We start from the raw sequence: 23,922 nt of genomic DNA, 5'->3' as shown, positions 1-23,922 counted from the left end.
AATAACCTGCCTGGATTTATCAGCTGGAAAGCAGCTGAACTTGTCGGCATCTTATTCCAACTTGATCACTGACCGTTTCAATAGCACTCAACTCAACAGCTTTTGTTTTTGTGAATAGGCGAGTTGTGATTCAGATTGACTTTAAATGCAACAGAGAACTGAAATGCTAGTGAACTGACCTGTCTGAAGGCTGTTTGACAACAGCTGGAGAAATACCTGTAAGCTACGTTTTCGTCTATACATACCGGACTCTATTACATTATCTTGAAAAATACATGCACATCATATGATGGCTGTAACCCCTCTTTGGTCTGGCTCTCTTCCCAAGGACATTTACAAATGATTTACTTGATTTAATTAGTTAGAAACACAAGAAAAGTGACGTGCCTATCAAAGGTAAGAGATCCAAGGATTTGCTTTGATGTACCGGAAGAGTCTTGACTCTTATCAACTTTGATTATTCTGAATGTATCTGCAGGGTTTGTTATAATAGTTCTATTTTGTTTAAATATAACTATTTACAATTGTAGTCATAAACAAATGAAATGATTCTAACTAATTTGAATAATAACTGTGTGACCTAAGAAATGCCTTTTTCTTAATTCATTGCATCCACTGCGAACCAAGAGCAAAATTCCAGCCCACACTTGAAATTGTTAATGATCTCATTATCCCCAAACAGTGGATTTGCCGGAGCATACCAGACATTTGGGGTAATGTTTCCCAAGAAATGCTTGTTATTCATCCGCACATAATTTACTTCAAACAAATGCATTTGGACAAAAAACTCTTAAAGACACAGTCAAGCCCAGCTTTTATGGAAATATTTAGTAAATATTTATTTTTGATGTTTAATATAGTGGATACAAGAGTGGAACCCCCCTGAAACTTAATATATTTATGTAAATAAAATGTATTTTGTAAAAAAAAAAACTATATGACCATTTTGAAATGACTATTGCTCTTTTGATTCTTTCCTTTTGCCAGATATCAGTGCCGAAAGCTTGTTAAATTGGTGCCACCATGGGGTTGCATTAAAATGTTTGTGTACTCTAATGTTCTGGTTTCTGAGCTCATTCCATATGCAAACATGTCAGGATGGAGTTTCTTGGGGAAACGCTGCTTAAAATGTTAACAGTTTTTACTGCACATTTCTTAAAACAAAAAAGTAGAGTCTCCTATCAAACTTCTTTGTACCAAGTTGTAGAATGTGCCTTTTAAGAGAACAATGAAGCCTTTTACTTTGATTATGCGCCTAATGCGGTCAACAACACCGAATAACACTGAATCCTAAAGATACTGGTGTATTGACAGACCGGAGTCTTGCGTGTCACTCCTGTCAACAGTAGCCCTGTTCCAGATCATATAACGTGCAAGTTGCTGCTTCCTCAATTAGCTAATTCAAAAAAATCTGTTCACATTCAAAATAATGTCTCCTGCAACTGAAGACAAATATGTGGTTTTGTGTCATATGATACAATCAAGCCTCATACTGCTGCGTGTCCGCTTGTGCGAACCTTGTGTGCAAATCTATTTGCCCCTATCTTCTGCATTGTTGCATGCTTCTGGCACTGAAGGTTGTTACATTTTTCACATGGGCATAGTCTTATAGTGGCTTCTGTGTTGCTTCTCTACCTCTGGATTTATGAACAATGACTTTATCTGAGAGAAAAGCAGCCTGCAGGACGTAAAGCGTCCTACTTTGTGACTTTCCGGATGACTATATGCCAGTCTCATATCTTGATAGGGCTTCCACTCCTGTGAACTCTGATGACAAGAGTTAACATTACTGAGATTTACATTTTGCTGGCATGACCCAAATCATGCCTCATTAGTTAGCAATATCTCGAGGTTGCTGGGCAATAACTCATTTAGCTGTGGAATGCTCTAAATATTCTCTGTAAAATGTATTTAATGCAAGTGTTTGACCAACCGATTACCACTTTCTAGTGGTTTATCAAGCTTTCCCATACCCAAGTTTGTGGCTTATCAATGTGTGTGAATGTTTTGCACACTCCCTTAATTCGTTGGGTCAAATTTTTAGCTTGGCCACCATCAATTACTTTTTACGATAGTTTCCATACATTCTTCTTGAAGTCTGATTATTGTTGGGGAGTAATTGTATAATCTTCACGTCTGTGTAGATGTATACTCTAAATCATAGGTTCCCTTCTGATAGTTCAATTAAAATATCTTGCATAACTTTCCTGAACTTATGTATCAATCTCATTAGTTTGTGTTACCATTCTAGAAACCTTCTAGAACCACTCTTTAAGTACTGTGTAGGTTCATTTTTTATTTGGCTATAATACTTTTTTTTATTGAAATCATTGATCACGTGCATATTGAATACCTTGACCTTTTCTTCTTAATTTACTTTCTTGCATACTGATACTTTAGTATGTTTGTTCCCTTTGTTGTCAACACTGTGATTTATGTACTGACCTTCCCTTTAATTATTTCACCACCGTCTTACCATTCAAAGAAAATGCCATTTTTTACCTGGCTTGATGCAGTTGCTTTGAAATGTGTAGTATTTACTTGGACTGTGGGGCATGCTTACAAAATTACACTGGAAATTGGTAGAAAATGTAGCTGCATTCACAGCTTTTTTCTGTTAGATGAGATGCGCCAGAGGTTAGTAATGAATATCTACTTACGAGGAGAAGTTTTATGGATTGTCACCGAGTTAAAAGCTCAGTACGATCTTGTAAGGTTTAAGGTATTATGAATAACCTAATGTTAAAAGTAAAATGTCTTTCAGGCTCGCCCTTCCTGGCTAACGAGGATAACATTCTTGGTGGAGTAATTGTGCTTCGATCATGCAGGTGTTCCTCAAAATTGGACTCTACAAATGATAAACAAGCCCTACTAGGTACAACGTTTTGGTCATTATATAGAATTGCATATTCAAATATACGTCTAATTTGTCCAGCATTTTTTGCAGTTTTTCAGGAAACATTCAAAAATTATAATGGGACAATGTATAAATCAAATGGGACAGCCAACGATCACTCTTTTAAAAGAAACAAGAAAGTATAACAGTGTTATGTATGCTTCTTTCTATTTTGTACTGCCCTGACGTTGAGCCCAGTAATTCAGTAATAGTATTGAGTGCTTTAGGCGTTTTTTTTTTGTTTAATTAAAATTTGTGGAACTCTAGAAAGCGTCCCTCTTGTTGCAACCTAATTGTAATGCAAAACTCACACAAGCAGATAAGGGAAGCAGACAGGATTGAATTTTGCAAAAAATCTAATTTTGCACGGTGATTTTTGGGTTTCTGAGTGCTGTCCTCGTTTTCTGCTTTCTGTTTTGATGTCATAACTGTTTGTCACTCCTTGTAGAAAATGGAAGTTTAATTTAAAGGTTGTGGCACAGTTGTTGTTGAACTCCGGCCCTTTGAGAGTTGTAGACAACCAGGAATTCTGATCATCTGTCATTGAGCACACAATGCTTAATCGAGGACATAAGTATATTTATAAAGAATTACTATACATGATGTGTGAACGTCATTCAGTAAAACATCTTTACATATACAAAATTTCACCCTGGTATATCAAATTCAAAATGAAGGTTATTCTATAATTCACAAAGGCCCGAACGCCAAAGAACGTCTAGACAAGTTATGGCTAGTCTACCTTTAAAACAATAAGCATATGCTTTAATGGAAAAAAGAAATAGCATATAGATAAACAAAACACTTTGGTTTCAACACAAAAATGCGAGACTTCGCCTTACAATAGCAGGATTGTCCATTATTGCCCGACTACCTTCCTGGTGTTCTGTACAACTATTACATATATAGCCCCAGCCGATTCCGGAGCATTGTTACAACAGAGTACAGTGAAAATATTTCAGATCATTTCGAATTGACAATAACATGAACACACAATAAGACATAATAGTTATTAATCATAATCTTTACATTTGTAGTGGAATTCCTGTGGAGCCATACAACAGAGAGCATGTGTGTGGGTTACATGTCTGCACAGGATGGCAAAGCTAAGGTAAGAGTGGCCATTGTTAATCTTTATGTATGATTAATTGATGAAGTTAACAGTATTGGTACCAGTAATATTATTTGCACATTGACCACTTATACATTTCTGGGAATCACAAGTAACTGTGGAGACTCGATGGGGTCTATTCACTAAAGGGACAGATGATCGGACGGATTGCAGAGATGTGCTTTTAGCTCTTTGACTTCACTGTACATTCTGAAGGGTCAACCTCGGGGAGCTGCTACAACAGAAGACGCCTGCTTAGCCCTGTGTAATGTAGATTTAAATTAGTGAGAATTCCCCAAAGTCTCTTTGGCCATTCAATCATACATTATACAGGGCCACCTCAGCCCTTTTTGCTGATGAAACATGCCAGTGTTGGGCATAATTCATAATGAAAAGTAACATGAAGGAGATGAAAGTACAACTGTCCCTTTATTGAATAAGCTCCATTGTTTGGTTGTGTCCTTCAGTGCCTACGTGGACCATCAGTGGAACCCTTTGCTTATTGCTGGAAGACGTGAACTATTTTTATTGAGCTATAAATAAGAATAAACCAATGTTTACAAAGTGTTTATAATTTGGCTGTATCTTAAAAGCTTGAGAAAAGGATAACAGTTTGCTCTTAACAACCATTAATCTTATTTTCCCTGTATGCTAAAATAAGTTTATTTGCTAGTTTTGAACACTGTACAGAATGGAGCGTATGTTCTTCAGTTATTACAAGGTCCTTGAACAGATTCCAAATAAAAGATCAAAAAATGTATATCGTTCCATTATAAGGGAGAGGAAAAAATCATAGCCGACCTAACCCATTTAACAAAGAAATACAATGGATTTTATAGCTACATCTTTTTTAAAGCCGTTTAAAGTGGGCTCATATATTTGTTTAAAATGTGGATTCTTTTTCCAGTACAGACACAGTGGAAAGCTGACAAGATTGATATTTTGTCATGGGAGGTTACAGGATGACATTCTATCCATCTCTATGCATTAAATTACATTTATTTATATAGCGCAGTCAGATTGAATAGTGTTGTTACAATAGGGGACAGTGAAAGTTAATACAAATTTAGAATAACATCTTTAAGATATTTTAAAACATAGTGGTACAGAAGGAGAAGAGTGCCCTGCTCCTGCAAGCTTATCTATTTTATAGTCTATTTCTTTTTTAGTCTACTTACAGCATCTTTGCCTCATCGTGGTTGTATTAATGTTCCTGGTGAGGCAAAGCCCAGTCCATGTTTATATCTGGAGTGCTAATTTAGTTTGGCCCTAAAGAGTTTGACGTGAGATAATAGCTGTTGATAGAATGTGGTTTATCTTGAATACAATGTTTTCGACCAGGTTTGAAGAGGAACACCTTGGTGGTTCCCACAGTATATCTAACACACAAACATTTCTGGAAACTCTTTTTTACGTTCCTGGTAGTTCCACGTAGACATTCATTCACGAAATCCGGCAGAAACTTGTGCCAGAGAGCAGCCCCACCACTCTCGAACAAGTCTAGTATTTATAAATAATGGCCATATAATGAAGCCTCTCATGTGAGGTACCACTGTAAAGCACACGCTTAGAAGTTTTATTTTAAATGATTTTGCGTTTTGCAAGCTATTTGTTTTAGAAATGCTACATTTGTTATTATTTTTGGTACAATTTTATTAATCTAACCTGTCAACATTTCTAGTTCTGCTACTTTCCAAATCTGACCTAATTTTGGAAGTAGAGTGAGTAGAGGGACGCTTCCAATTAAATGCAATTACACATTGAGCTGTTGTTACAATATCTGGCCGGCTTGCTTGTTTTCCTTGGAAGTCCCTGCATCGCTTGCTTAGTGCTATTGTCCAGCATTCATTAGGTACAGGTACACTAGCCAATCTCTTAATCACCGTGAGCAATGGTCTTGAACAACGAAGACCCAATCTGAAGGGCAACACATCATTTATATGAATTTGATGCTAATTTATATTATTTTTTGCCAGGAACACTTAGTTTTCATGCAATACAAAAGCAGCCACAGATAAGTTAGAATACTCAAAAGAAAGAGGGGGGGTCATATAGTAAAGATGCACAGAAACCCTAAAACACAAATCACCCCTATTCTGTCAAACATAAATACAAAAAACAAGATCTTCAATAGAATCCCTCAAAAAGTCTTCTAATAATGATCAGCAGATAAACATGAAATATAGAAAAAATGCAAACATGGCGTGAGTATATAGTGTGTGTTTCAGTGTGTATATGAATGTATGTCTATCTGTCTATCTAACATGAAAAATAGAGCCGCTCACACTGGATAGAGCATCAAATGCTCATGATGAATTCCAGCATTGCAGAGCCTGGTGTGCACAGGCGGCTTCACCTCCACCTCCACTTTCACTTCATAGATACGTTTTACCTACCAAACAGGCTTCATCAAAGTACTTGAGTGTTCAGTTTTAAAACGTGTGTATGTATATATATATATAATATACCGTATTGGCCCCGATTTTTTTCTTTTTCCATTAGCCCTGCGGAGGGTAAGCACAGCAGGCTTAGGATCCAGATCCCCCGCAGCGCTGCAGGGGACCTGAATCCTCCTCTCTGGCAGCCGTGGACGTCTGCGCTATGCGCGTAGACAACTTCCGCTGCCAGCACTTCTGCCGGGGCTTCTATGGTGGAGCACCTTGCGTGACATAACCTTCTGGTTCTCCACCATAAAAAAAAATATATTTTATTCTCTAAAATAGCACCAAACTTTTAGGGTGCGGTCTATATTCGAGCCAATATATATATACATATATACATATACACACACACACACACATATTATGGCAAACCGCTTTTGAAATATATACATAAGGAACATACATGTCTCTATTGATACCACTAGTATCCAAAAATAAATGGGCTTCATTTGCTAAATTATATTTAAATTATATCTGGGGAAAAGGGCAACATACATAGTAATTTATGTTAAACAAAAAGACACAAGTACACTAAGTTTATGCTTGCAAGGTGTCTTGCCATTAAATCACCATCGTAGCGTTCTCAGATGCAAGTCTATTGTTTCTGCGTGTTGTGCGGACAAATGCTAGGAGTGGATTAGGAACAGCTGCTGTAGGTGATGAATTTCACACTTTACAGCATTGCAAATAGTTGGCTTTTTAGATCAGTTGAGTCAGGTTTACTTTCTGTCTTTTGACAATAACACAAAGCCCTGTTGATTCCAGAATTTATAATTTGTTGGAAACCCCTACAATCCACAATGAATTCCCGTGTTATGTCAGTTTAACGTCTTATCGTGGCGTGTTTATTGCTTTGAAACACTTTGTTTTTAGCACTCAAAGATTCACTTAAATTATATTAATTTTAAGTTTGTTTTAACCACCTGCTTCACCCAGAGACTGCGGGTCTAACCGGGAGAGTTCCTGTGTATGTTACATGTTTACACTGTGCATACATATCGATACAGGCTATAGTATGATTCTAAAAGAAACATCTCTAAGACAAAAATCAGAGGCGGCTCTGTAGTGAATTATGTAGTCAAGGAATATTTTATGCTTTTTTTTTTATCCCTACCACAGTAGCCCTTATTTGTAGTATCCTAAAATTCAGGGGCATTCAGTGCCTCGCCAGTGTGCAAGGCTTTTCCTCAGGTGATTATGGTTTTATTTCCAGACTCTAGGTGTCTGAAACTGAATAATAGAGCTCGAGATGTTGTTTCCAATACTTTCAGCTCACTGGGGTGGGAAATGTGTAGGAGGCACTGGAGAACCAGCAACCCTGCCCCTCAATTGTAAAGACCAAATAACAAATAGGGACTCGCTTCAATTACTTTATATGAACACAGCAGATGAAAATGACAAGCTAAATGTGTAGTAAACATATTTAAATATAATTCTACTGATTAGTTATATGCAATGCAGATGAAGCATGTTTTTAATGTATTTAATCCTTTAATATGGTATGTACCATACTCTAACAAATGTTTATCATGGCATCACCAATAAGGATATTACAGTGAAGTACTTTTAATAGTAGTTTTAGTTAAAGCTGATGCTCCATAGCTGCAGTACACCCCCACGTTAGTCCTATTTTTGCTTTAAATCATTGCACATGCTCACGCGCCCCCCACCCCAGCCACAACCTTCACCAAATCGGTGCAGGAGCTGGCTGGTGATGTGTTTGCCTGAACACCTGTCCCGCAAGCCAAGTTGTTGAGGGACAAAAAAGAGGCTAATCCAGAATCCCTCCATATATTAAACCTTCCCTTTTAACTTTTCAACAATACAAGTGAATTGTTTCTAAGCCTTAACCTACAGTTACAATAAGCATCTCCCCTTGTAAGAAATGTTATATAACAAAAATACCTGCTGTTCAACTTATCCTTCCAAAATGGTTCAAGATCCCAAATCCACTTTCAACTCCTTTTTGCATTGCAAGGATTCGGTGGATGACTCACCAGTTGTTGTAACTGGGTTCTTAAGGTGTTTCAAAGCTGAATTTAATTTTTTTGTAGCTAACCTTTATTCCTAGTACCGCAGAATTCCCAACCCTTCATGGAAAAAATTATTTAACCAAGTCAAATTTTGCTTAATTCATTCCCAATTTTTCTGAGAAAGACCTTATTCTCATATGACACAAAAGCAGGCACTTATGTGTTGCTGCCATAGAAACTGAATACAAGTTTGTTTTTATATGATTAAACCTTCAGAGGAAAACATAAAATGCCAACACTTGTTTGCTTAACATACACAAGAGTGTGATGTTTTGTAACATGGAGCAACATGTCTCGACTTATAGAAGTCTTAATTCACTAAAAGCTTAAAGATATCCCTAGCTGAGACATCTGTATGCAAGCAGGGATGTCATCCTTGACACACACAAGTGAGAAGGGCTTAGTCTGATAAAATGAGGTGCCATGAAATTATTGTGGAATAAAAATGAATCTGCATCAGACTAGGTGGGTGATAAAACCATGAAGATCTCAAGTATTCTAGAGAAAGTAATTTCATAAATATTTTATGTGTATTCGATTGACTGAATATAAAATGTTTTATTTCATCCAATAGTAGTAGTGCACAAACCAGAAAGTTTTAATGCACGATAGTTTTTGATAAAAGTATTCTTTGAATTTGGCAGTAGACCAAAATATTTAGCAAACATTAGACATTTGAAGACTCATTCTTCCCCGTGATTACAGGCTATTATCGGTGCATTAGATAAGATCCTCTGGAGTGATCCTCTGGTTGAAAGTGTGTTGGGTTTAGGTTGTTTTTGCTCCCTTCTGCTTAATTTCCCCTCTTTCTGACTACTCTTCTACATATATCTGCCAACCCTCTACCGCAAATCCCATTTACTTTGGGCCGTCACCTTGCCTAAGGTTGTCCCTTTTGCGGAGCCATTTACTGGGAATTATTGTGGAATAAAAATGAATCTGCGCCAGACTATATGGGTGATAAAACCCTGAAGATCTCAAGTATTCTAGAGAAAGTGATTTCATAAATATTTTGTGTATTCGATATTACTGAATATAAAATGTTTTATTATTATTATTACCTAGAGTATGTGGCGCCCCCCCCACAAAAAATAATGTTGGTATGAATATTTATTTCACAAACTTGTAAAAGTATGTCAACTGGAAAAAACTAGAAATCTGAAAAAATATTAAATGAAATAAGTTTAAATAAATAACATTTACTGAACAGATATGGTACAGCATAACTCCTGTCACTATACGCTAAGCCAGCCTGCCTGTGCCACCGCTGCCCCCAAAACAGCCTGCCTGTGCCACCGCTGCCCCCCAAAACAGCCTGCCTGCGCTTCCACTGCCCCCGGAGCAGCTTGCCTGTGCCCCTGAAGCAGCCTGCCTGTGCCATAATAGAAGATTATGGACTTGGCTACTGTGTGAGCCAGAGAATTAGGATGGAAACCCTGAAACTTAGGGGCAATTCCCGAGAGTCCTCAGGTGTGCAAATATAGGGACTGCTACATAACCCCCCCCATGAAAAGTAAGTATTGGTATTTATATAAACATATTACATTATGTAACCCCTCCTTGTTGTGAATAACAGATACTAGCGCATCATCTAAGCGTGTTGGCTGTGTATGTACGCCTTGTTTCCCAGCACTACGGTGACGTTGTGCTGCAGATCATAGAGCGAGCCTGCTACCCAGTTGTGTCTGCTGACATCTGGTGTACATTGCTTTCATATTGCTAGTACAATTTCCAGCTGGTAATCTCAATTGGGATGACAGGAACAGCTGCTCCTCTCTGTCCTCTTTTAAAATGATGTTTTTGACCTTCCTTCAAGGGAGTTAATCCCTCTCCTTTTATTCTTTCTCCGAGTTTGTGTTGCCAGAAGCAGTTTCCAGTGTAAACTCACAAATGCCCTGGCCGATGCTTTATATTGATTAAAAACATAATCTGTGCTGTCAGAAAGGCAGGAATTTTAGTGCATTGCAAGCAAGAATGGATTGTCAAGGGGGCATGCCGGTCTGAAAATACAACCAGGCTCTCTATGTTGCAAGGGGCAGATTTTTCTATTTATTAGGCTTCACTATGCGATTGGAATGCCTTTGCTTTCAAACTGAATTAAAGTGGATGTACTTGACTCTGAGTTCTGTGACTGTCTCTGTCCTGATTCATTGTCATCAAAACATACACATTTTCCTATTTCCGCTAGATGATTTTTATCCTCTCCTGCGCGCATCTTTATTAAGGCTTAAAAGGCAAGTTTTTGTGATATTTTACCGTTTACTGAAATGTAATCTAAATTAATCAAAAAGGTGTTTTCTATCTAAAAATTAAACTCATCACGATACTTTGTGCCATCTGCATTTGTGGAATGCTTTGTAGCTAGACCCTATAATCTAAATCTACATACATGTTCCCATGCATATAAATCCTTACATGGCATAAGCATACTATTGCAAACATGTAACAGGGGATACAGCTTTTTCGCGCTAAGGTATATTAAAGCTGAGGTACTCGTTGGTAAACAGAAAATGAATAATATTTCTGTATTGTAGACCATCTTAAAATATATCATACCTGTTATTTTGGTGAATGATGATAAAGCCATTTGGGAAACTACACTTTATGATGGCACAAGCATATTTTTCCATGGTGTAAAACTATATATATATATATATATATATATATATATATATATATATATATATATATATATATATATATATATATATATATATATATATAATTTGTAAAAAAAGACAGTATAATCCACTTCTCTGTGTGCCATTTTCATGTGTGTCCCATGTTTGTAAAAGTCGGTCGCCTAGCAACTGGATTTGTCATTACCATCCCAACAGCGGGGTTTATAGCCAGTTGTCCCCCAATTTACTAACACTCTAGAAGTGTATGACAGAGCCTTATTTGCTTTGAAATGTGTGTATGGACAGTGGCCGGCACTTTGAACCCATGTATATGGGGCTTCTATGTAATGTGGGCGAGGCGTGATGTCATCATGGAATGTTGACAGATTGCGGTAGATGTAAGTCACGTCACTCTGTGCCCTCCCAATCTGTCCCAACAGCTCCAGAACCAAGCAAACATTGAATGTTCTGGTGGAGAATAAAGATTTAGGTTTCATACTAATTTTGTCAATCATTTTAGCCCTTACAATTTTATTTTGGTACACAGTATGTCCTCACATCTGAAATGCCAAATAGATTTATTTTAACACTTTTATTATTTCCAAGTATATTCTTTCCAGATTGAGGTTGCTTAATGAGAAGTCTCCTGGTGTCAGTGAATTAACATCATTGACTAGAGGGAAGATTCATCATCCAGACATTCCTAATTTATACGTTTCCTGTCAACATTCATAGGGGTTTTGTGGCCTTTCTCCAAATGTTGTAAATGTCATCCGTGTTAGATACATTAGTAGCCAACACAGCTCGAGGTAACTGTAGATAAACCAAAATTGTTTTAAAATTTAATAATAATAAAATACATTTTATAACAGGAACTTATAAAGTGGCAGAAGGAAAGTATTTCTTCTGCCACCTAATGGCTTTCTTTTATGGTAATATAAGGGCTCACTCACTAGATAACCTCTCCAGCGAAGATATACCTCCCGATCACTGCATGCAGAATCAATAATCCACACAGACAAAGGCAAATGGATTGTTCTCAAACCAATGAAAACAAATATCCGTTCTTTATTTGAAACATTTAAAAAATGAATAACTTTGCTAATAAGGTATGAGGTTAATAGCATAAAAAAGGGAATTGAGAACAACTCAACCGAGTACAAGTAAGCTAAAATTTGAGATGCTCGGTAGGTACGTACCGTAGGGCTGTTAGATTGCTGCCTGCTCTCGTATCTCTATGTTCACCATTTCTCCCATTTGAGGATATCTCGTTGTTTACACCAAGTGTAAAGTTGAATCCGGACATGTCCCTTTCAGTTGCTGCCCATTCTTGGTTGAGTGTTATATGTCTTTGTAAGGTATCGGCATTAACCTCAAGTTTCACTATATCAAGATTGTTCCTAATACTGGAATAGCTCTGTATGGCTTTTCGGTTTAAAGTCCTTTGGCACCTGGCAATTCTTTTCCCAAAACAGATGTTTACTTTTGTTAACATGCATTTTGTTTCTTAATATTAACGGGATGTAACGTGCATTAGTTGGCAGTGATAAAGATATTAAGAGAAAGGGCTACATGACTGGGCCTATAATGACAGGAAGAGTGACACATGTTAAGGGGTTACATAAGGGTCACTGGGCAATGTTGCCCGGCCTACAGGGAGGGGTCACGGTGGCTATTTATGTGGCATTTTCCCGCCACCGGTTTAGTTGCTGTTTAACTGCACGTCCCGGGTGTCGGGCGATATGAATTGCGCATCCCTGCGCTAAACCCCGAATATAGGCCGCACCCCCACTTTAAAGACTTAACGTGTGTGTGTGTGTGGGGGGGGACTACAGCCTATATTTGGGCCAATACTATACTTTGTCAGGTTTCCTTTAAGAAAGAAATGGACTCAAGACAGTTTAATCAAATGAAGAAACATTCTAAAGAAGATGGAGGACTTTTTGCATTTGCTAAATATATTTTGTATTTATATTATATGCACTAATTAAATTTCCTACCCTGAAGGTCTAAAGCCTTTTTTTTTTCTTTCATGGCCATACTTCTGACTTTCGGTTGTATACCAAGCACCTTAACTCCTTTGAAACCAAAGAATTGGTATCTGTACATGGGGATTATTTTGGAACTAATTCAGCACAATCAGTTAACATTCAAACAGGCGTTTTAAATCAACGTGACCATTTTTGATGTGTGATTGCTGTGCATCCTGTATGGGTACAGAAGATTATATGTAATTATAAGACACACCGCAGGATTCATGGGTGGCCAGGGCTTTGTTTTTTTCCCCCATTCCATTGATATTGAGATGAATCTACATGTGAAATGCTTTCGGGTTGTAATTAACCTATGTGTTTACTGACCTTTACAACAATGTTTACAAGCACTGTTGATCTCTACTGTAGATATTGATTCATTTTAAATTACTGTTATTAAGCATTGCAAAAGCAGTCATTCCGTACTTTTGTTAACTAGCCATGTACCTTAATCAGAGGGAATCTTCATTTATAGTCTAGCTTCCCAACAATCCTCTAAGTTGCTACTAAATTCCTGTCGCTGCAAATGCTGCACTTTAATGAATCTAATGCTTCCTAAATTCCCCTCAAAATTCCCTCTCTCCTCCCTCTTTCCTCCCATTTCCTTCCTTTTTCCTATATATATATATATATATATATATATATATATATATATATATATATATATATATATATTATAAGCCCCTACATACAATTCAATCTCACATTAATTCATTCAATCTCTCACTCATCCACACGAATCATCCACACATTAATTCATACTCTCTCATTCACACAATTTATGCACACATTAATTTCATTCTCTCACTTATGCACACATTCATTTTCATTCTATTACTCATTTACACAATCCACACATTCATTCTCTCACTCATTCTCACTCTATTTATTTCAATATTCTTACTACCCTCTTTCTCACTATCTACCCCCTCTCCCTTCTCACTATCTACCCCCTCTCCCTCCCTTCTCACTATCTACCCTCCCCTTTGTAGTTCACTTAACTTCCAGAAGTCCTGCAGTAGGAGTGCGAGGCCTCTGTCTCCACATGGAGGAGACTGAGGGGCGCCGAGTGGTTGCTGAAAATGTATTCGTGAGCAACCACTCGGCGCCCCCGCGTAAAAAATAAATAAATATAAATAAATAAATAATAAAAAATATATAATATTTCAATTTCGGGACAATGCTGCCTCAATCCGTGACATGTGGTCCCCCTAGTATGAATGTATTATGGTATTCTACTAAAAGTCACAATAGTGTGATTAAACACAGAACAAACTACATTAGGGCTGCAACAACTAATCGATAATAATCGATAATGAAAATCGTTGACAACGATTTTCATTATCGATTAGTCGAATCGATTATTAAAAGAGGTTTTTTTCAGAGCAAATGCTCTGAAAAACTCCTCTCCTTATATAATCTGACCTCAAACAGAGATTGCATTATAACACTAGAATCCAGATGCCCCGCAATGCGCACAGACAACTTCCGTCTCTCCCCTCCACTTCCGCTGGGGCTCAATGCAGCGCTAGCATCACATGATGTAGAAGCCCCAGCAGAAGTGAAGGGGAGCAACGGAGGGCATTTATGGGGGGCGGAGTGGCATATCAGGGTGCACAGTGGCATATAGGGGATATAAGGCATATCGATATTAGGCATATCAGGGGGGCATAAGACATATCTGGGGTAAAAGGTATAGCAGGGGGCTCAGTTGCATATCACTGGCATATAAGGAGTATAAGGCATATCGGGGGCACAGTGGCATATAGGGGGTATAAGGCAAATCGATATTAGCCATATCAGGGGGCAAGATACATATCTGGGGGTAAAAGGTATATCAGGGGGCTCAGTTGCATATCACTGGCATATAAGGAGTATAAGGCATGTCTGGGGGCACAGTGGCATACCAGGGGGCACAGTGGAATCTCTGGCATATAGGAGGTATAAGGCATATATGGGGAAGAGTGGCAAGCTGGGGGTCAGATGTGCATAACTGGGGGCAGTTTGGTAAATAAAAGAAAATATAAACAAGGCTTTTTTCTCAGTTTTTATTAAACATGAAAAATAATTAACATATGAATTAATATTTACCAATAACTTTGTATTAAAACCTAGTTTGAGAAACACTGTGTTTGGGTTCTTGTAGCTTTTATTATTATGTCAGTAAAATAAGGTGAATAGAGAAATGCCATTGTGATAGAGATGAAAATGTAAATTGTAAGTTTTTTATTACATTACTTTAAATAAAAAAATTTGCATTTTTTTATCTGATTAATCAAAAAAATTATCTGCCAACTAATCGATTATTAAAATAATAGTTAGTTGCAGCCCTAAACTACATGGTAATTTAAAATATTAAGAGGTATGTATATTGTTATTGCGGGCTGTGGTGGTACAGCATACCATGTTATCCCGTGAAGTGTTCTGCTGAGTGGACCACTATCTGCTGACTTAGCACGCTTTGTAAATATGTCACCTTGTTTCTTACAAAACATAATAAAACACATTAATGGCAGTCAAGTGTATAGACTGCCTCATTTATTCTGCTTACTTTTTTTCTCTCATTAAGAGTTTTTCACCAGCACACCTTTTAACATCATGTTATTAAAACTACCTATAGTTTGTTCTTTGAAGTGATAAGCTGTGAAGGTCGGTGGCCACCCCTGGTTTGATTAAAAAAAAAAAAAAAAGAAACTTATACTGTCATTTATGCTATGACCCCTGCAACAATAAAATCATTCACACTCAAGCAGCCCCTCTCCTATCGCCTTCCCCTTCACCCTCCGAAATGATTTGAATGTTACTGTCCCCGTATTGTAATAGTACTATGGAATGTTCTGGTGACCGATAAAGAAGTCATTTAATGTTCTGCATATTGACACTCTATTGTGTTTAACAAATCTATATTCTGTTTAAAAAATGTTACCCTTTAAACCGCTAATATCCTTATTATTATTATTATTTTTTTTTTTTGCAGACACACATTTCCAGGTTACCCCCGGGGGCAGTGGCGGGACAGTCAGTAGCAATAGAAGGTGGAGTATGCAGACTCGAGAGCTCCGTCAGCTAAAAACAAAGCTGTCCTGATTTTCAGCTCAATCTTCCAGGCTAATAATCAATCGACACAGGAAAGTCTTTCGCTTCAGCAGGCTTTAAACATTTTAATAACGTAAATGCACTAAATACACAGCATGCCAGTTGTATGACCTGTGCTGTATTGTGATGGTTTCATTCTAATATTCTTACCTACAAAACCCTACCACGGTAATTTGTCAGTAACTAACGGATTCTAGTGTAAATGGAACCTTACCCTTATTCTCCTTTCTTTTCCCTTCACATTATAGTGCCTGCTTTATATTTTACAACTTGTGGATGATGTTTTTCCTGAAATCATACTCATTTATGGCATATCCTAATTTTTATTTGGCTTTTTGTTTGTGAAAAGATAGCCTGTGGTGTAATTGTGTATTTCAAGATGTATAAATTAAAATTCAAAAAATATAATTTTTGCATGACCTGAAACCCCTCATAATCTGATATTATATGTTAATAAATTATGGTTTGTTTTAATTTTTTTTACTTCCTTTTGCTGTATTGTTATATAAAAAAAGATGGCAGCATTTTTGTTTTCAGTGGAATAGAAAAATAATTCAATACATAGTTCAAATATATAATCCGTATATACCGATGTTGGTCTTCCAAGAAAACTATTTATCTTGTATCAAAACATGTATCGTACAGATCACTCCTGTTATATTCATGGTGGTTTTCTTTGAAAGAGGAAATCAGTACTGTAGTATGACTACACAAAGTATATTAAAGTTTATGTAGCATAAAGTGAATCTAAGCATTATGTTCTTTGTCTAAATCTATTTTTTTAAAATTGCAAATAAAGCAAACTATTATTACACACTAACTTGTGTGTGATGGTGCAATGCTTAAATGCTTCTGGTGGATTTATACTGTTAACCTGCAGTTTTTATTATATTATGTCTTGGTATTCTGAAGGGGACATACCCGAACATTTTGGACAATGCTATGCTTCCAACTTTGTGGGAACAGTTTGCTGAAGTAATTTTCTATTCCCCCATGACTGCGCCCCAGCGTACAAAGAAAGGTCCATAAAGACATGGCTGGATGAGATTGGTGTGGAAGAACTTGACTGGCCCGCACAGATCCCTGACCTCAACCCCATCAAACACCTTTGGGATAAACTGGAAAGGAGATTGCGAGCTGGGCCTTCTCATCCAACATCAGTGCCTGACCTCCTAAATGCTCTACTGTATGAATGGGCAAAAATCCCCACAGGAACTCTTTCTTGTAGAAAGCCTTCCAAGAGGAGTGGAAGCTGTTATAGCTGTAAAAGGGGGACCAACGACATATTAATGTCTGTGTATTTAGAATGCAATGTCATAAAATAAAGCCACATTGTGGTGATCACAGATAAGGAGAACTGTGCTGTACATACATATATGTCCCCTCTTTGGTCCCCACCTTAAGTCAACACCTTCCATTTTAGTGCTTTCCTTCTGAAATGGCCAACCTTAACATCCGAAGGCCACTGCCAAATCTTGACATTCTAGCCTGGACAGTTTGCAGGGGAGTTGCACTTGCAGCTCTCTGACTTCTATAGCACTTCTATTCAGTTATGTTGCTGCTACAAGAATAGCTTGGCTGGCCCTGTATAATCCATGATTAAATAAGTAAAAAAAGTCTCCTCACTGGCTGAGCTATGTATTATACAGGGCCGGCTCAGCCATTCCAGAGAGAAATTCCCCATAGATGGCCCTTTATAACGCATAGACCACGACTGTCCTGCAAACTCCCACTTTAGTAAATAAGCACAGATGATTTTAAAAGGTGCTTATCAACAGGGAAACCTATATTAGATATTATATAAAAAAAAATTCCAATATTCCACACATTTATCTGGATAAACAGAGTTTAATAATCCTTCATGCCAAGGCTTTTGCATTAAGAATATTTAGGAATGGCTGTGTATAGACAACCCGAAAGGCATTGCAAAATCATTTAAGTGGCTTTTGTTTTTTCCTCTAATAACCCACTCTACGATTCTGTTTTCATCGATAATGCAACCTTCCTATTGAGACACAAATAGGTCTATAGGTATCTATATGCTAAGGTGCTGATACAGATTTGGCTGTCTATCAGTAAGCGTGCGTTGGAAGGCTTTTCACTTGGTCACCGAAACCACAACTGTCCATTTAGTGAATAAACACCATCCCTGTAACACTCCGTTGACATGAATCAGCCTTGTGGCAGCAGGTGGACTTATCAACGATTTCTGACATGAATCAGGTGCATTGGAACCCGTTTGCTTAGTTTTCTTAATTGGCCCCAATTGATTTTCAACATTAGAAATTCATTTGTTATTTTGCAAATTTTTTCATCTTTGGACTGATTAAAGGTTGCGTTCTTGGCTAAGGCTGAACTAGTAAAATAATTCCAAAGCTGACCGAGCAATATCTGAACACAAGAATGCATTTTGGCTGTAAAATGTATACGTGAAGGAAGGATTAAATCAAAAGTTGGCATCTCCGTTCACTACAGAAATTTAATGACGCCGTATCACATTCATAAAACAAAGCGGAAGCCAAAGATGGCTCGTTTTAACTAAAACTGCTGTTATAGTAGGGAAAATGTACCATTGAGGTTTACACATTGGGCAGGAAGGAACAATACTCAGCAGGGGCGACTGGGAGAAGAGCCAGGTGAGAATTAACCCTTTAGTTGACAGCGTAACCAATATAACATTGTGAATGAATGTAGTAGCAACCCCACTTCAGATTACATTCCATTTTGACATAAACATTGTCAGTAGTGGAGTATCATTACATTACACTAGATGATCTTTGCAACCGCTAAAATGGAATCTTCTTGATTGTAGAACATCTTGATGCAGTTAAAAGATGTTTTTGTGACTTATGGATGCCAATCAGATTCATTCCAGTATGAGAAACCTGTATTGCTTAACCTAAGTAACAGTTTTAAATACACTTTTTTTAAAATAAATATTTTTATCAAGTTCTGGCTCCATCCTTGCATATAGTGCGATAGCATCTGTCCAGACATTTGTGTTGTAAATTCTCCAAAACCCAAGGTGCCTGAATCACTTTTTATATGTTTTATGCATAACCAGAAGTGGGATGCCATCCCTACCAAACTGCATTAATTATTTTTCATTGATTTAAAAAGCACCGACCTATTCTGCAGTGCTGTACAATATTTCTGTGGCCTCCATAGTTTCTCATTTACATGGATTTGTTTCTACTGTTTGTTGATTCTATCATTGAGGGAAATCCATACAATACCAACTGTTGAACATTTCAGCCAAGCTGATGTCTTCAAGGTTAGGTGTTGTGCAGGGGAAATTCTCTGGCCCTTTTCTAGTTTACTCCATAGAGTCTTCTGAAGAAGTGTAGAACTATTTTAAAGGCCAGTGAGTAGAATTCCATGCAGAACTGTAGCATGGCCAAACAGGACAATTTGGATTTACAGAAATAAAAAGTGAGGAAGACCTTGCTCAGACTATCTTACAAGCTAAAAGTTAACCGGTTGTAACGGACAGGACAAAATTACAAACTTTGCAGATCGCTGTCCAGTCTGCAAGTGTGCCTTTTGAAGGCGGATTATCATTAGTTGTCATTTGTTTCATTTGGAATGGCTGCCTTATCTCTGGCATTATATTTAAGAAATATTCACTTTCCAATTACAGATGTGCAAGTAGGTATACATAAGCATGCTATGAGCGCTCTCACGCATCAGAAGCATTGCCTTCAGTGTTTTATTATGTTTATAAAATACTTAGTTATGAAAAATTGCAGGTGTGTGGTCCATTATTATTGCCCCAAGCAATTGACTTCTTTCCAGTTTCTAAACAAGTAGACTTTCATATATTATAGAAGTGAAATGTTCTTCTTTTACAGACGAATCTTAGCTCCAACGTAGAAGCTTTTTGGGATAACTTACCCTGCTTAAGTGTAGGTTCTCTAGATTTGCCTGCTTCTTTCCTGGTGATTACATCTTCCAGACAGATATAGCTGATGACAGTGTTTTACAGTCCTGTTTTCCTAATAATTGACTAAAATGATGTTTGTTAGGGCTGTCTTGTTTTTGGTCTGGTCTTTTTCAGACCACAAATTTAGTTTCCTGGCCTTTTGGTTCGGACGGAGTTTGTTGTATGTTCTCCCTTCTCTATCTCTGCTTCTCTGCAGTTTTTTTATATGTCTACATCAGGGTGGAATCTCCACGCACACCACGGGAATAACCTCTTCCCCCATTATTCCAATCACATAGGGGGGAATGGAGAAAGAGGCTGTCCAAGTGATGTATGTGGAGGCTATGTCCTATTGCAGAAGTACTCTGAAGAATGGACAGAGCCTCCAAACACACCACAGGGAACGATGGAAGGAATGGGTGTGCACGGAGGGTCCACCTAGTGCGGAAGTTCTGTAAAGAGGTGAGAAGAATGCCAACAGAGATATGGAAACGGTTGACAGAAAAGATAGGGAGAGAGTGGGAATACCGTATTTGCTCCATTAAAAGATGACCCCCCAAAAAATTTGAATATCAATTTAGGAATAAAAGAAAAAGCTTGAATATAAGACTTCCCTATAGGAAAAAAAAGTTTTAGTATTAAGTATAAATTCACATGTAAACTTTTTTTTAATATTAATTAAAAACTATGATTGAGAAAAATGCATTTTATTTATTTATTTGCCAACTTGCCCCCCAGTTATGCACATCTGATCCCACGCTGACCACTCTGCCCCCAGATATGCCCCCCCTCACCAGACTTTTATGTGATTTTCCTAAACCTTCTTGCACAATTATATGTTCCTGAAAAGCAACACAATGTTCATTCTACCAATTTTGATGAAGCAGTTTCCTCACCAACCTCTTCTAAAACATGCGGCTTAAAACAAAATTATGCATTTTTTAAGGATTTCATCCACAGGCTAGGTACTGTTTGCGGAAAAAATCCAGAACAGTAATACCCCACATACAGAAAATTGTAATATTTTATAGGTAATCACACACCCTAACATTGCTTCTTTGTAATACTTTTTGTGATGGCATTTCACAAAAGATTTTTTTTATACAGAAAAAATGTAAATTTTGTCTGTGTAACTAGAGGATTCCACTGATACAATGATAACAACACCCTCTAAATACATTATTTTTAAAATATATCTATCTTGTTTTATTTTAACAATTTTTATTATTATTTATGACACTTATGACAGTGTTTGAGAACTATCCCATTGTATGATGCTGCAAAATATGACAGCGCTATATAACACAATAAATAATAATAATAAAGCACAGCTGAAAATTATACTTGAGAATTTATGGTGAGACTTTTCATGATCAATGCTATATAATTTCATTTAGAGCAAGGACCTTGTACGGTCATCGCAAAATTATTACCAGTTAGAATATCTAGAATAATAGAATGAAGTCAGTAAGGAAAACAAGCCCCCATTTATCATCCACACATGGATAATGCAAATATAAATTTTTTTTTGTACTAAACCTTCAAAAAGAGATAAAAAAAGATGTTTGGCTATTCTTGTTGAAGGGACTTGTAATGTGTTGCTTCTCACACCAATTTTGGAAGGGTTAAGGAACAATAAAATTTCTCAAGCGTATGATAGACAAACCAACAGAAAGAGAGAAAATCTCATAAACGAGATAGCCGCTGGTTGTCTGGCCGAAATCTGCTACTTAAACCTTCTCAGCAGAGAACGAGGTTGGCTGCAGGGCTTTGATCTTGAAGTTTAAAAAGAGATAAGGACGTTTTCCTTGGCCATGGGAACCCTCCCAGGTGCACTGTTTGAGCACTCGAAATCCTAAATCCAGAACAGACTATAGCGTAGCCAGTGATCAAAAGAAAGCAGAACCAAGTGTATGGATATCCTCAAAAGCATTTACAAAGTATGAATAATAAACCTCTCAATAACTGCTCCTTTCAAGCTTTCACATGCAGCATTGGATCAAAGCACTAGGCTCATGCAGAGCTCCTCGCAATTACCCACAGAGACGCAGGCAAGACCTCATGTTACTCCGAGCAGTAATTGGAAAAGCAAAATAAAGAGACTACAATGTCTTGATTCCAAAGCAGAGCCATTAATTAACACAACTGATCTCAAAACAAAGCCACTGACCTTACTATTAGACTGATAAATGCAGATTTTTTAGGATAAAAAGCACAGCATAAAGCCACAAAAATAAAATAAATACAATTCTTCCAAATCTCTTAATGCAAATACTATAGCAATTTAATCAGAGTTTATTACAATCATTCAGATTAAAGAAAATGATATGATTTGTTGAAAACCATTGGTTTATTTTCTATTAAAGTACATGGGTGCTTTCATTGCTTCACCTTGTTGCATTTCACCACCTAATACCAAGTTATGTTCTGAATTTCACTTCTTGCTGTATCAAACCCATATGCAATGTCGTTTGCATATAAGGGGGGTGGTTTGATGGTTCCATAGAGGGGACAGGATCCCATCTATATCCTGATTTAAGGATTTGTCAATGGCCATTATTATTATTTAATGTTTTATATAGTGCCATCATAATCCGTAGAGGTGTACAATGGGTAGACAGGACATAACAAGTAGTGGATGACATAACAATTTGACTTTGCCAGCCAACATACAAGACTGGATCCTAATTACATGGCAAGCTCTAATATTGCACGTTATGGAACCTGACGGCAGATGACATCTTTATATTTCTTGGACGTCGTTGGAAGAATGCCCACTTGATTTGGTTAAATCCCTCTAAGCTTTAGCGGTTCCACACAGTTCATATAAATGGTGAAATCAAAATTTCCAGACGGTTACATTTTTTTCAACACTTAGTTCCACATAAATAAAATGCATTTGTTAGGTGGAATTTTCGAAGCAGGTCTCGTTTATCTGTAGGTGCTAAAGTGGGTTGCACCATAAAAAAACACTTTTAAACATAATTATTTTTTTTCTAGTGCTGGCTTACACACCGGAGAATAACTAATGGAGTAATTTATTATGGTACTGCCAAACACAATGTTTATTTTTTGGTGGAAAAAACATGGTCTTGGTTGCCTTAATCTTACCCTTCTTGCTTCCCGTCAAAGTTTCTCTTGGCTGCTGTGTTTTAGAAACAGTCTTGCTCTTCATTCAATTACATGGTCGTCAAAATGAAGACGCTTGGTGATTTTGCATTTAGTGGCTGGCAGCCCTTAAACTTTATTTTAGAAAACTTTGTTGAATGCCTTCTCTCTTTTAGCTTTCTGTATGAATCACCCAAATTATACTCCTGACAAACAAACCTTTAGTATTCCTGAAAACCTGAGTAATTTATCCAGTCTAGTCCAAGGAACCCGACAGTACACCTACTCACGACTCCCACCAGCCCATTGACCTAGCTTTTCTTAAACAACCCTTCTCTTCTTACAAAGCTGGACTTCTTTCAAAAGCAGAACAATTCTGTAAAATTCCCTGGATGGCAGTTGTTTTTCCAAACACATTTGCCAGCAATACCATTCGAAACTCTTCAAACAGAGCTATTTCTGTAGCAGACCCAAGAGCGAGCGCCTGACATTCCATCGATAAATTTGCTACAGGTGATCTTTTTTAGAGTTTAAGGATGATCTGCTCAAAGCTGTGCAAGTATTTTAACAGATTTATTGGAACTCAAAGGATATATATTACATTTTTGCACTGCTTTGTTTTGTTTATCACTTTGAAAGATAACCAAGACAGTTTGAAGAC

The 23,922-nt window shown here is 37.3% G+C and overlaps 1 protein-coding gene across 5 annotated transcripts in view; it reads left to right on the top strand.

The window, feature by feature from the left end:
* TASP1 (taspase 1) overlaps window positions 1-17,051 on the top strand; it is a 73,358-nt gene extending 56,307 nt beyond the window's left edge. For 2 of the 5 annotated variants that reach the window (XM_053461352.1, XM_053461353.1), the window contains exons 13-15: window positions 2,765-2,875; window positions 3,934-4,007; window positions 16,113-17,051. In XM_053461352.1, coding sequence (XP_053317327.1) covers window positions 2,765-2,875; window positions 3,934-4,007; window positions 16,113-16,205 — 278 coding nt within the window. In that variant the 3' untranslated portion in view covers window positions 16,206-17,051. Of the gene's footprint in view, window positions 1-2,764; window positions 2,876-3,933; window positions 4,008-16,112 lie in introns of those variants that run through there. The other 3 variants (XM_053461356.1, XM_053461354.1, XR_008351200.1) reach the window with 2 other exon arrangements.
* The last annotated feature ends 6,871 nt before the right edge of the window (window positions 17,052-23,922 follow it).

Source organism: Spea bombifrons, chromosome 3 (genome assembly GCF_027358695.1).
Source record: "Spea bombifrons isolate aSpeBom1 chromosome 3, aSpeBom1.2.pri, whole genome shotgun sequence".
NCBI classification, from domain to species: Eukaryota; Metazoa; Chordata; class Amphibia; order Anura; family Pelobatidae; genus Spea; species Spea bombifrons.
The sequence above is the reverse complement of the archived record's forward strand: the minus strand, read 5'-3'. Positions and strand labels throughout refer to the sequence as shown.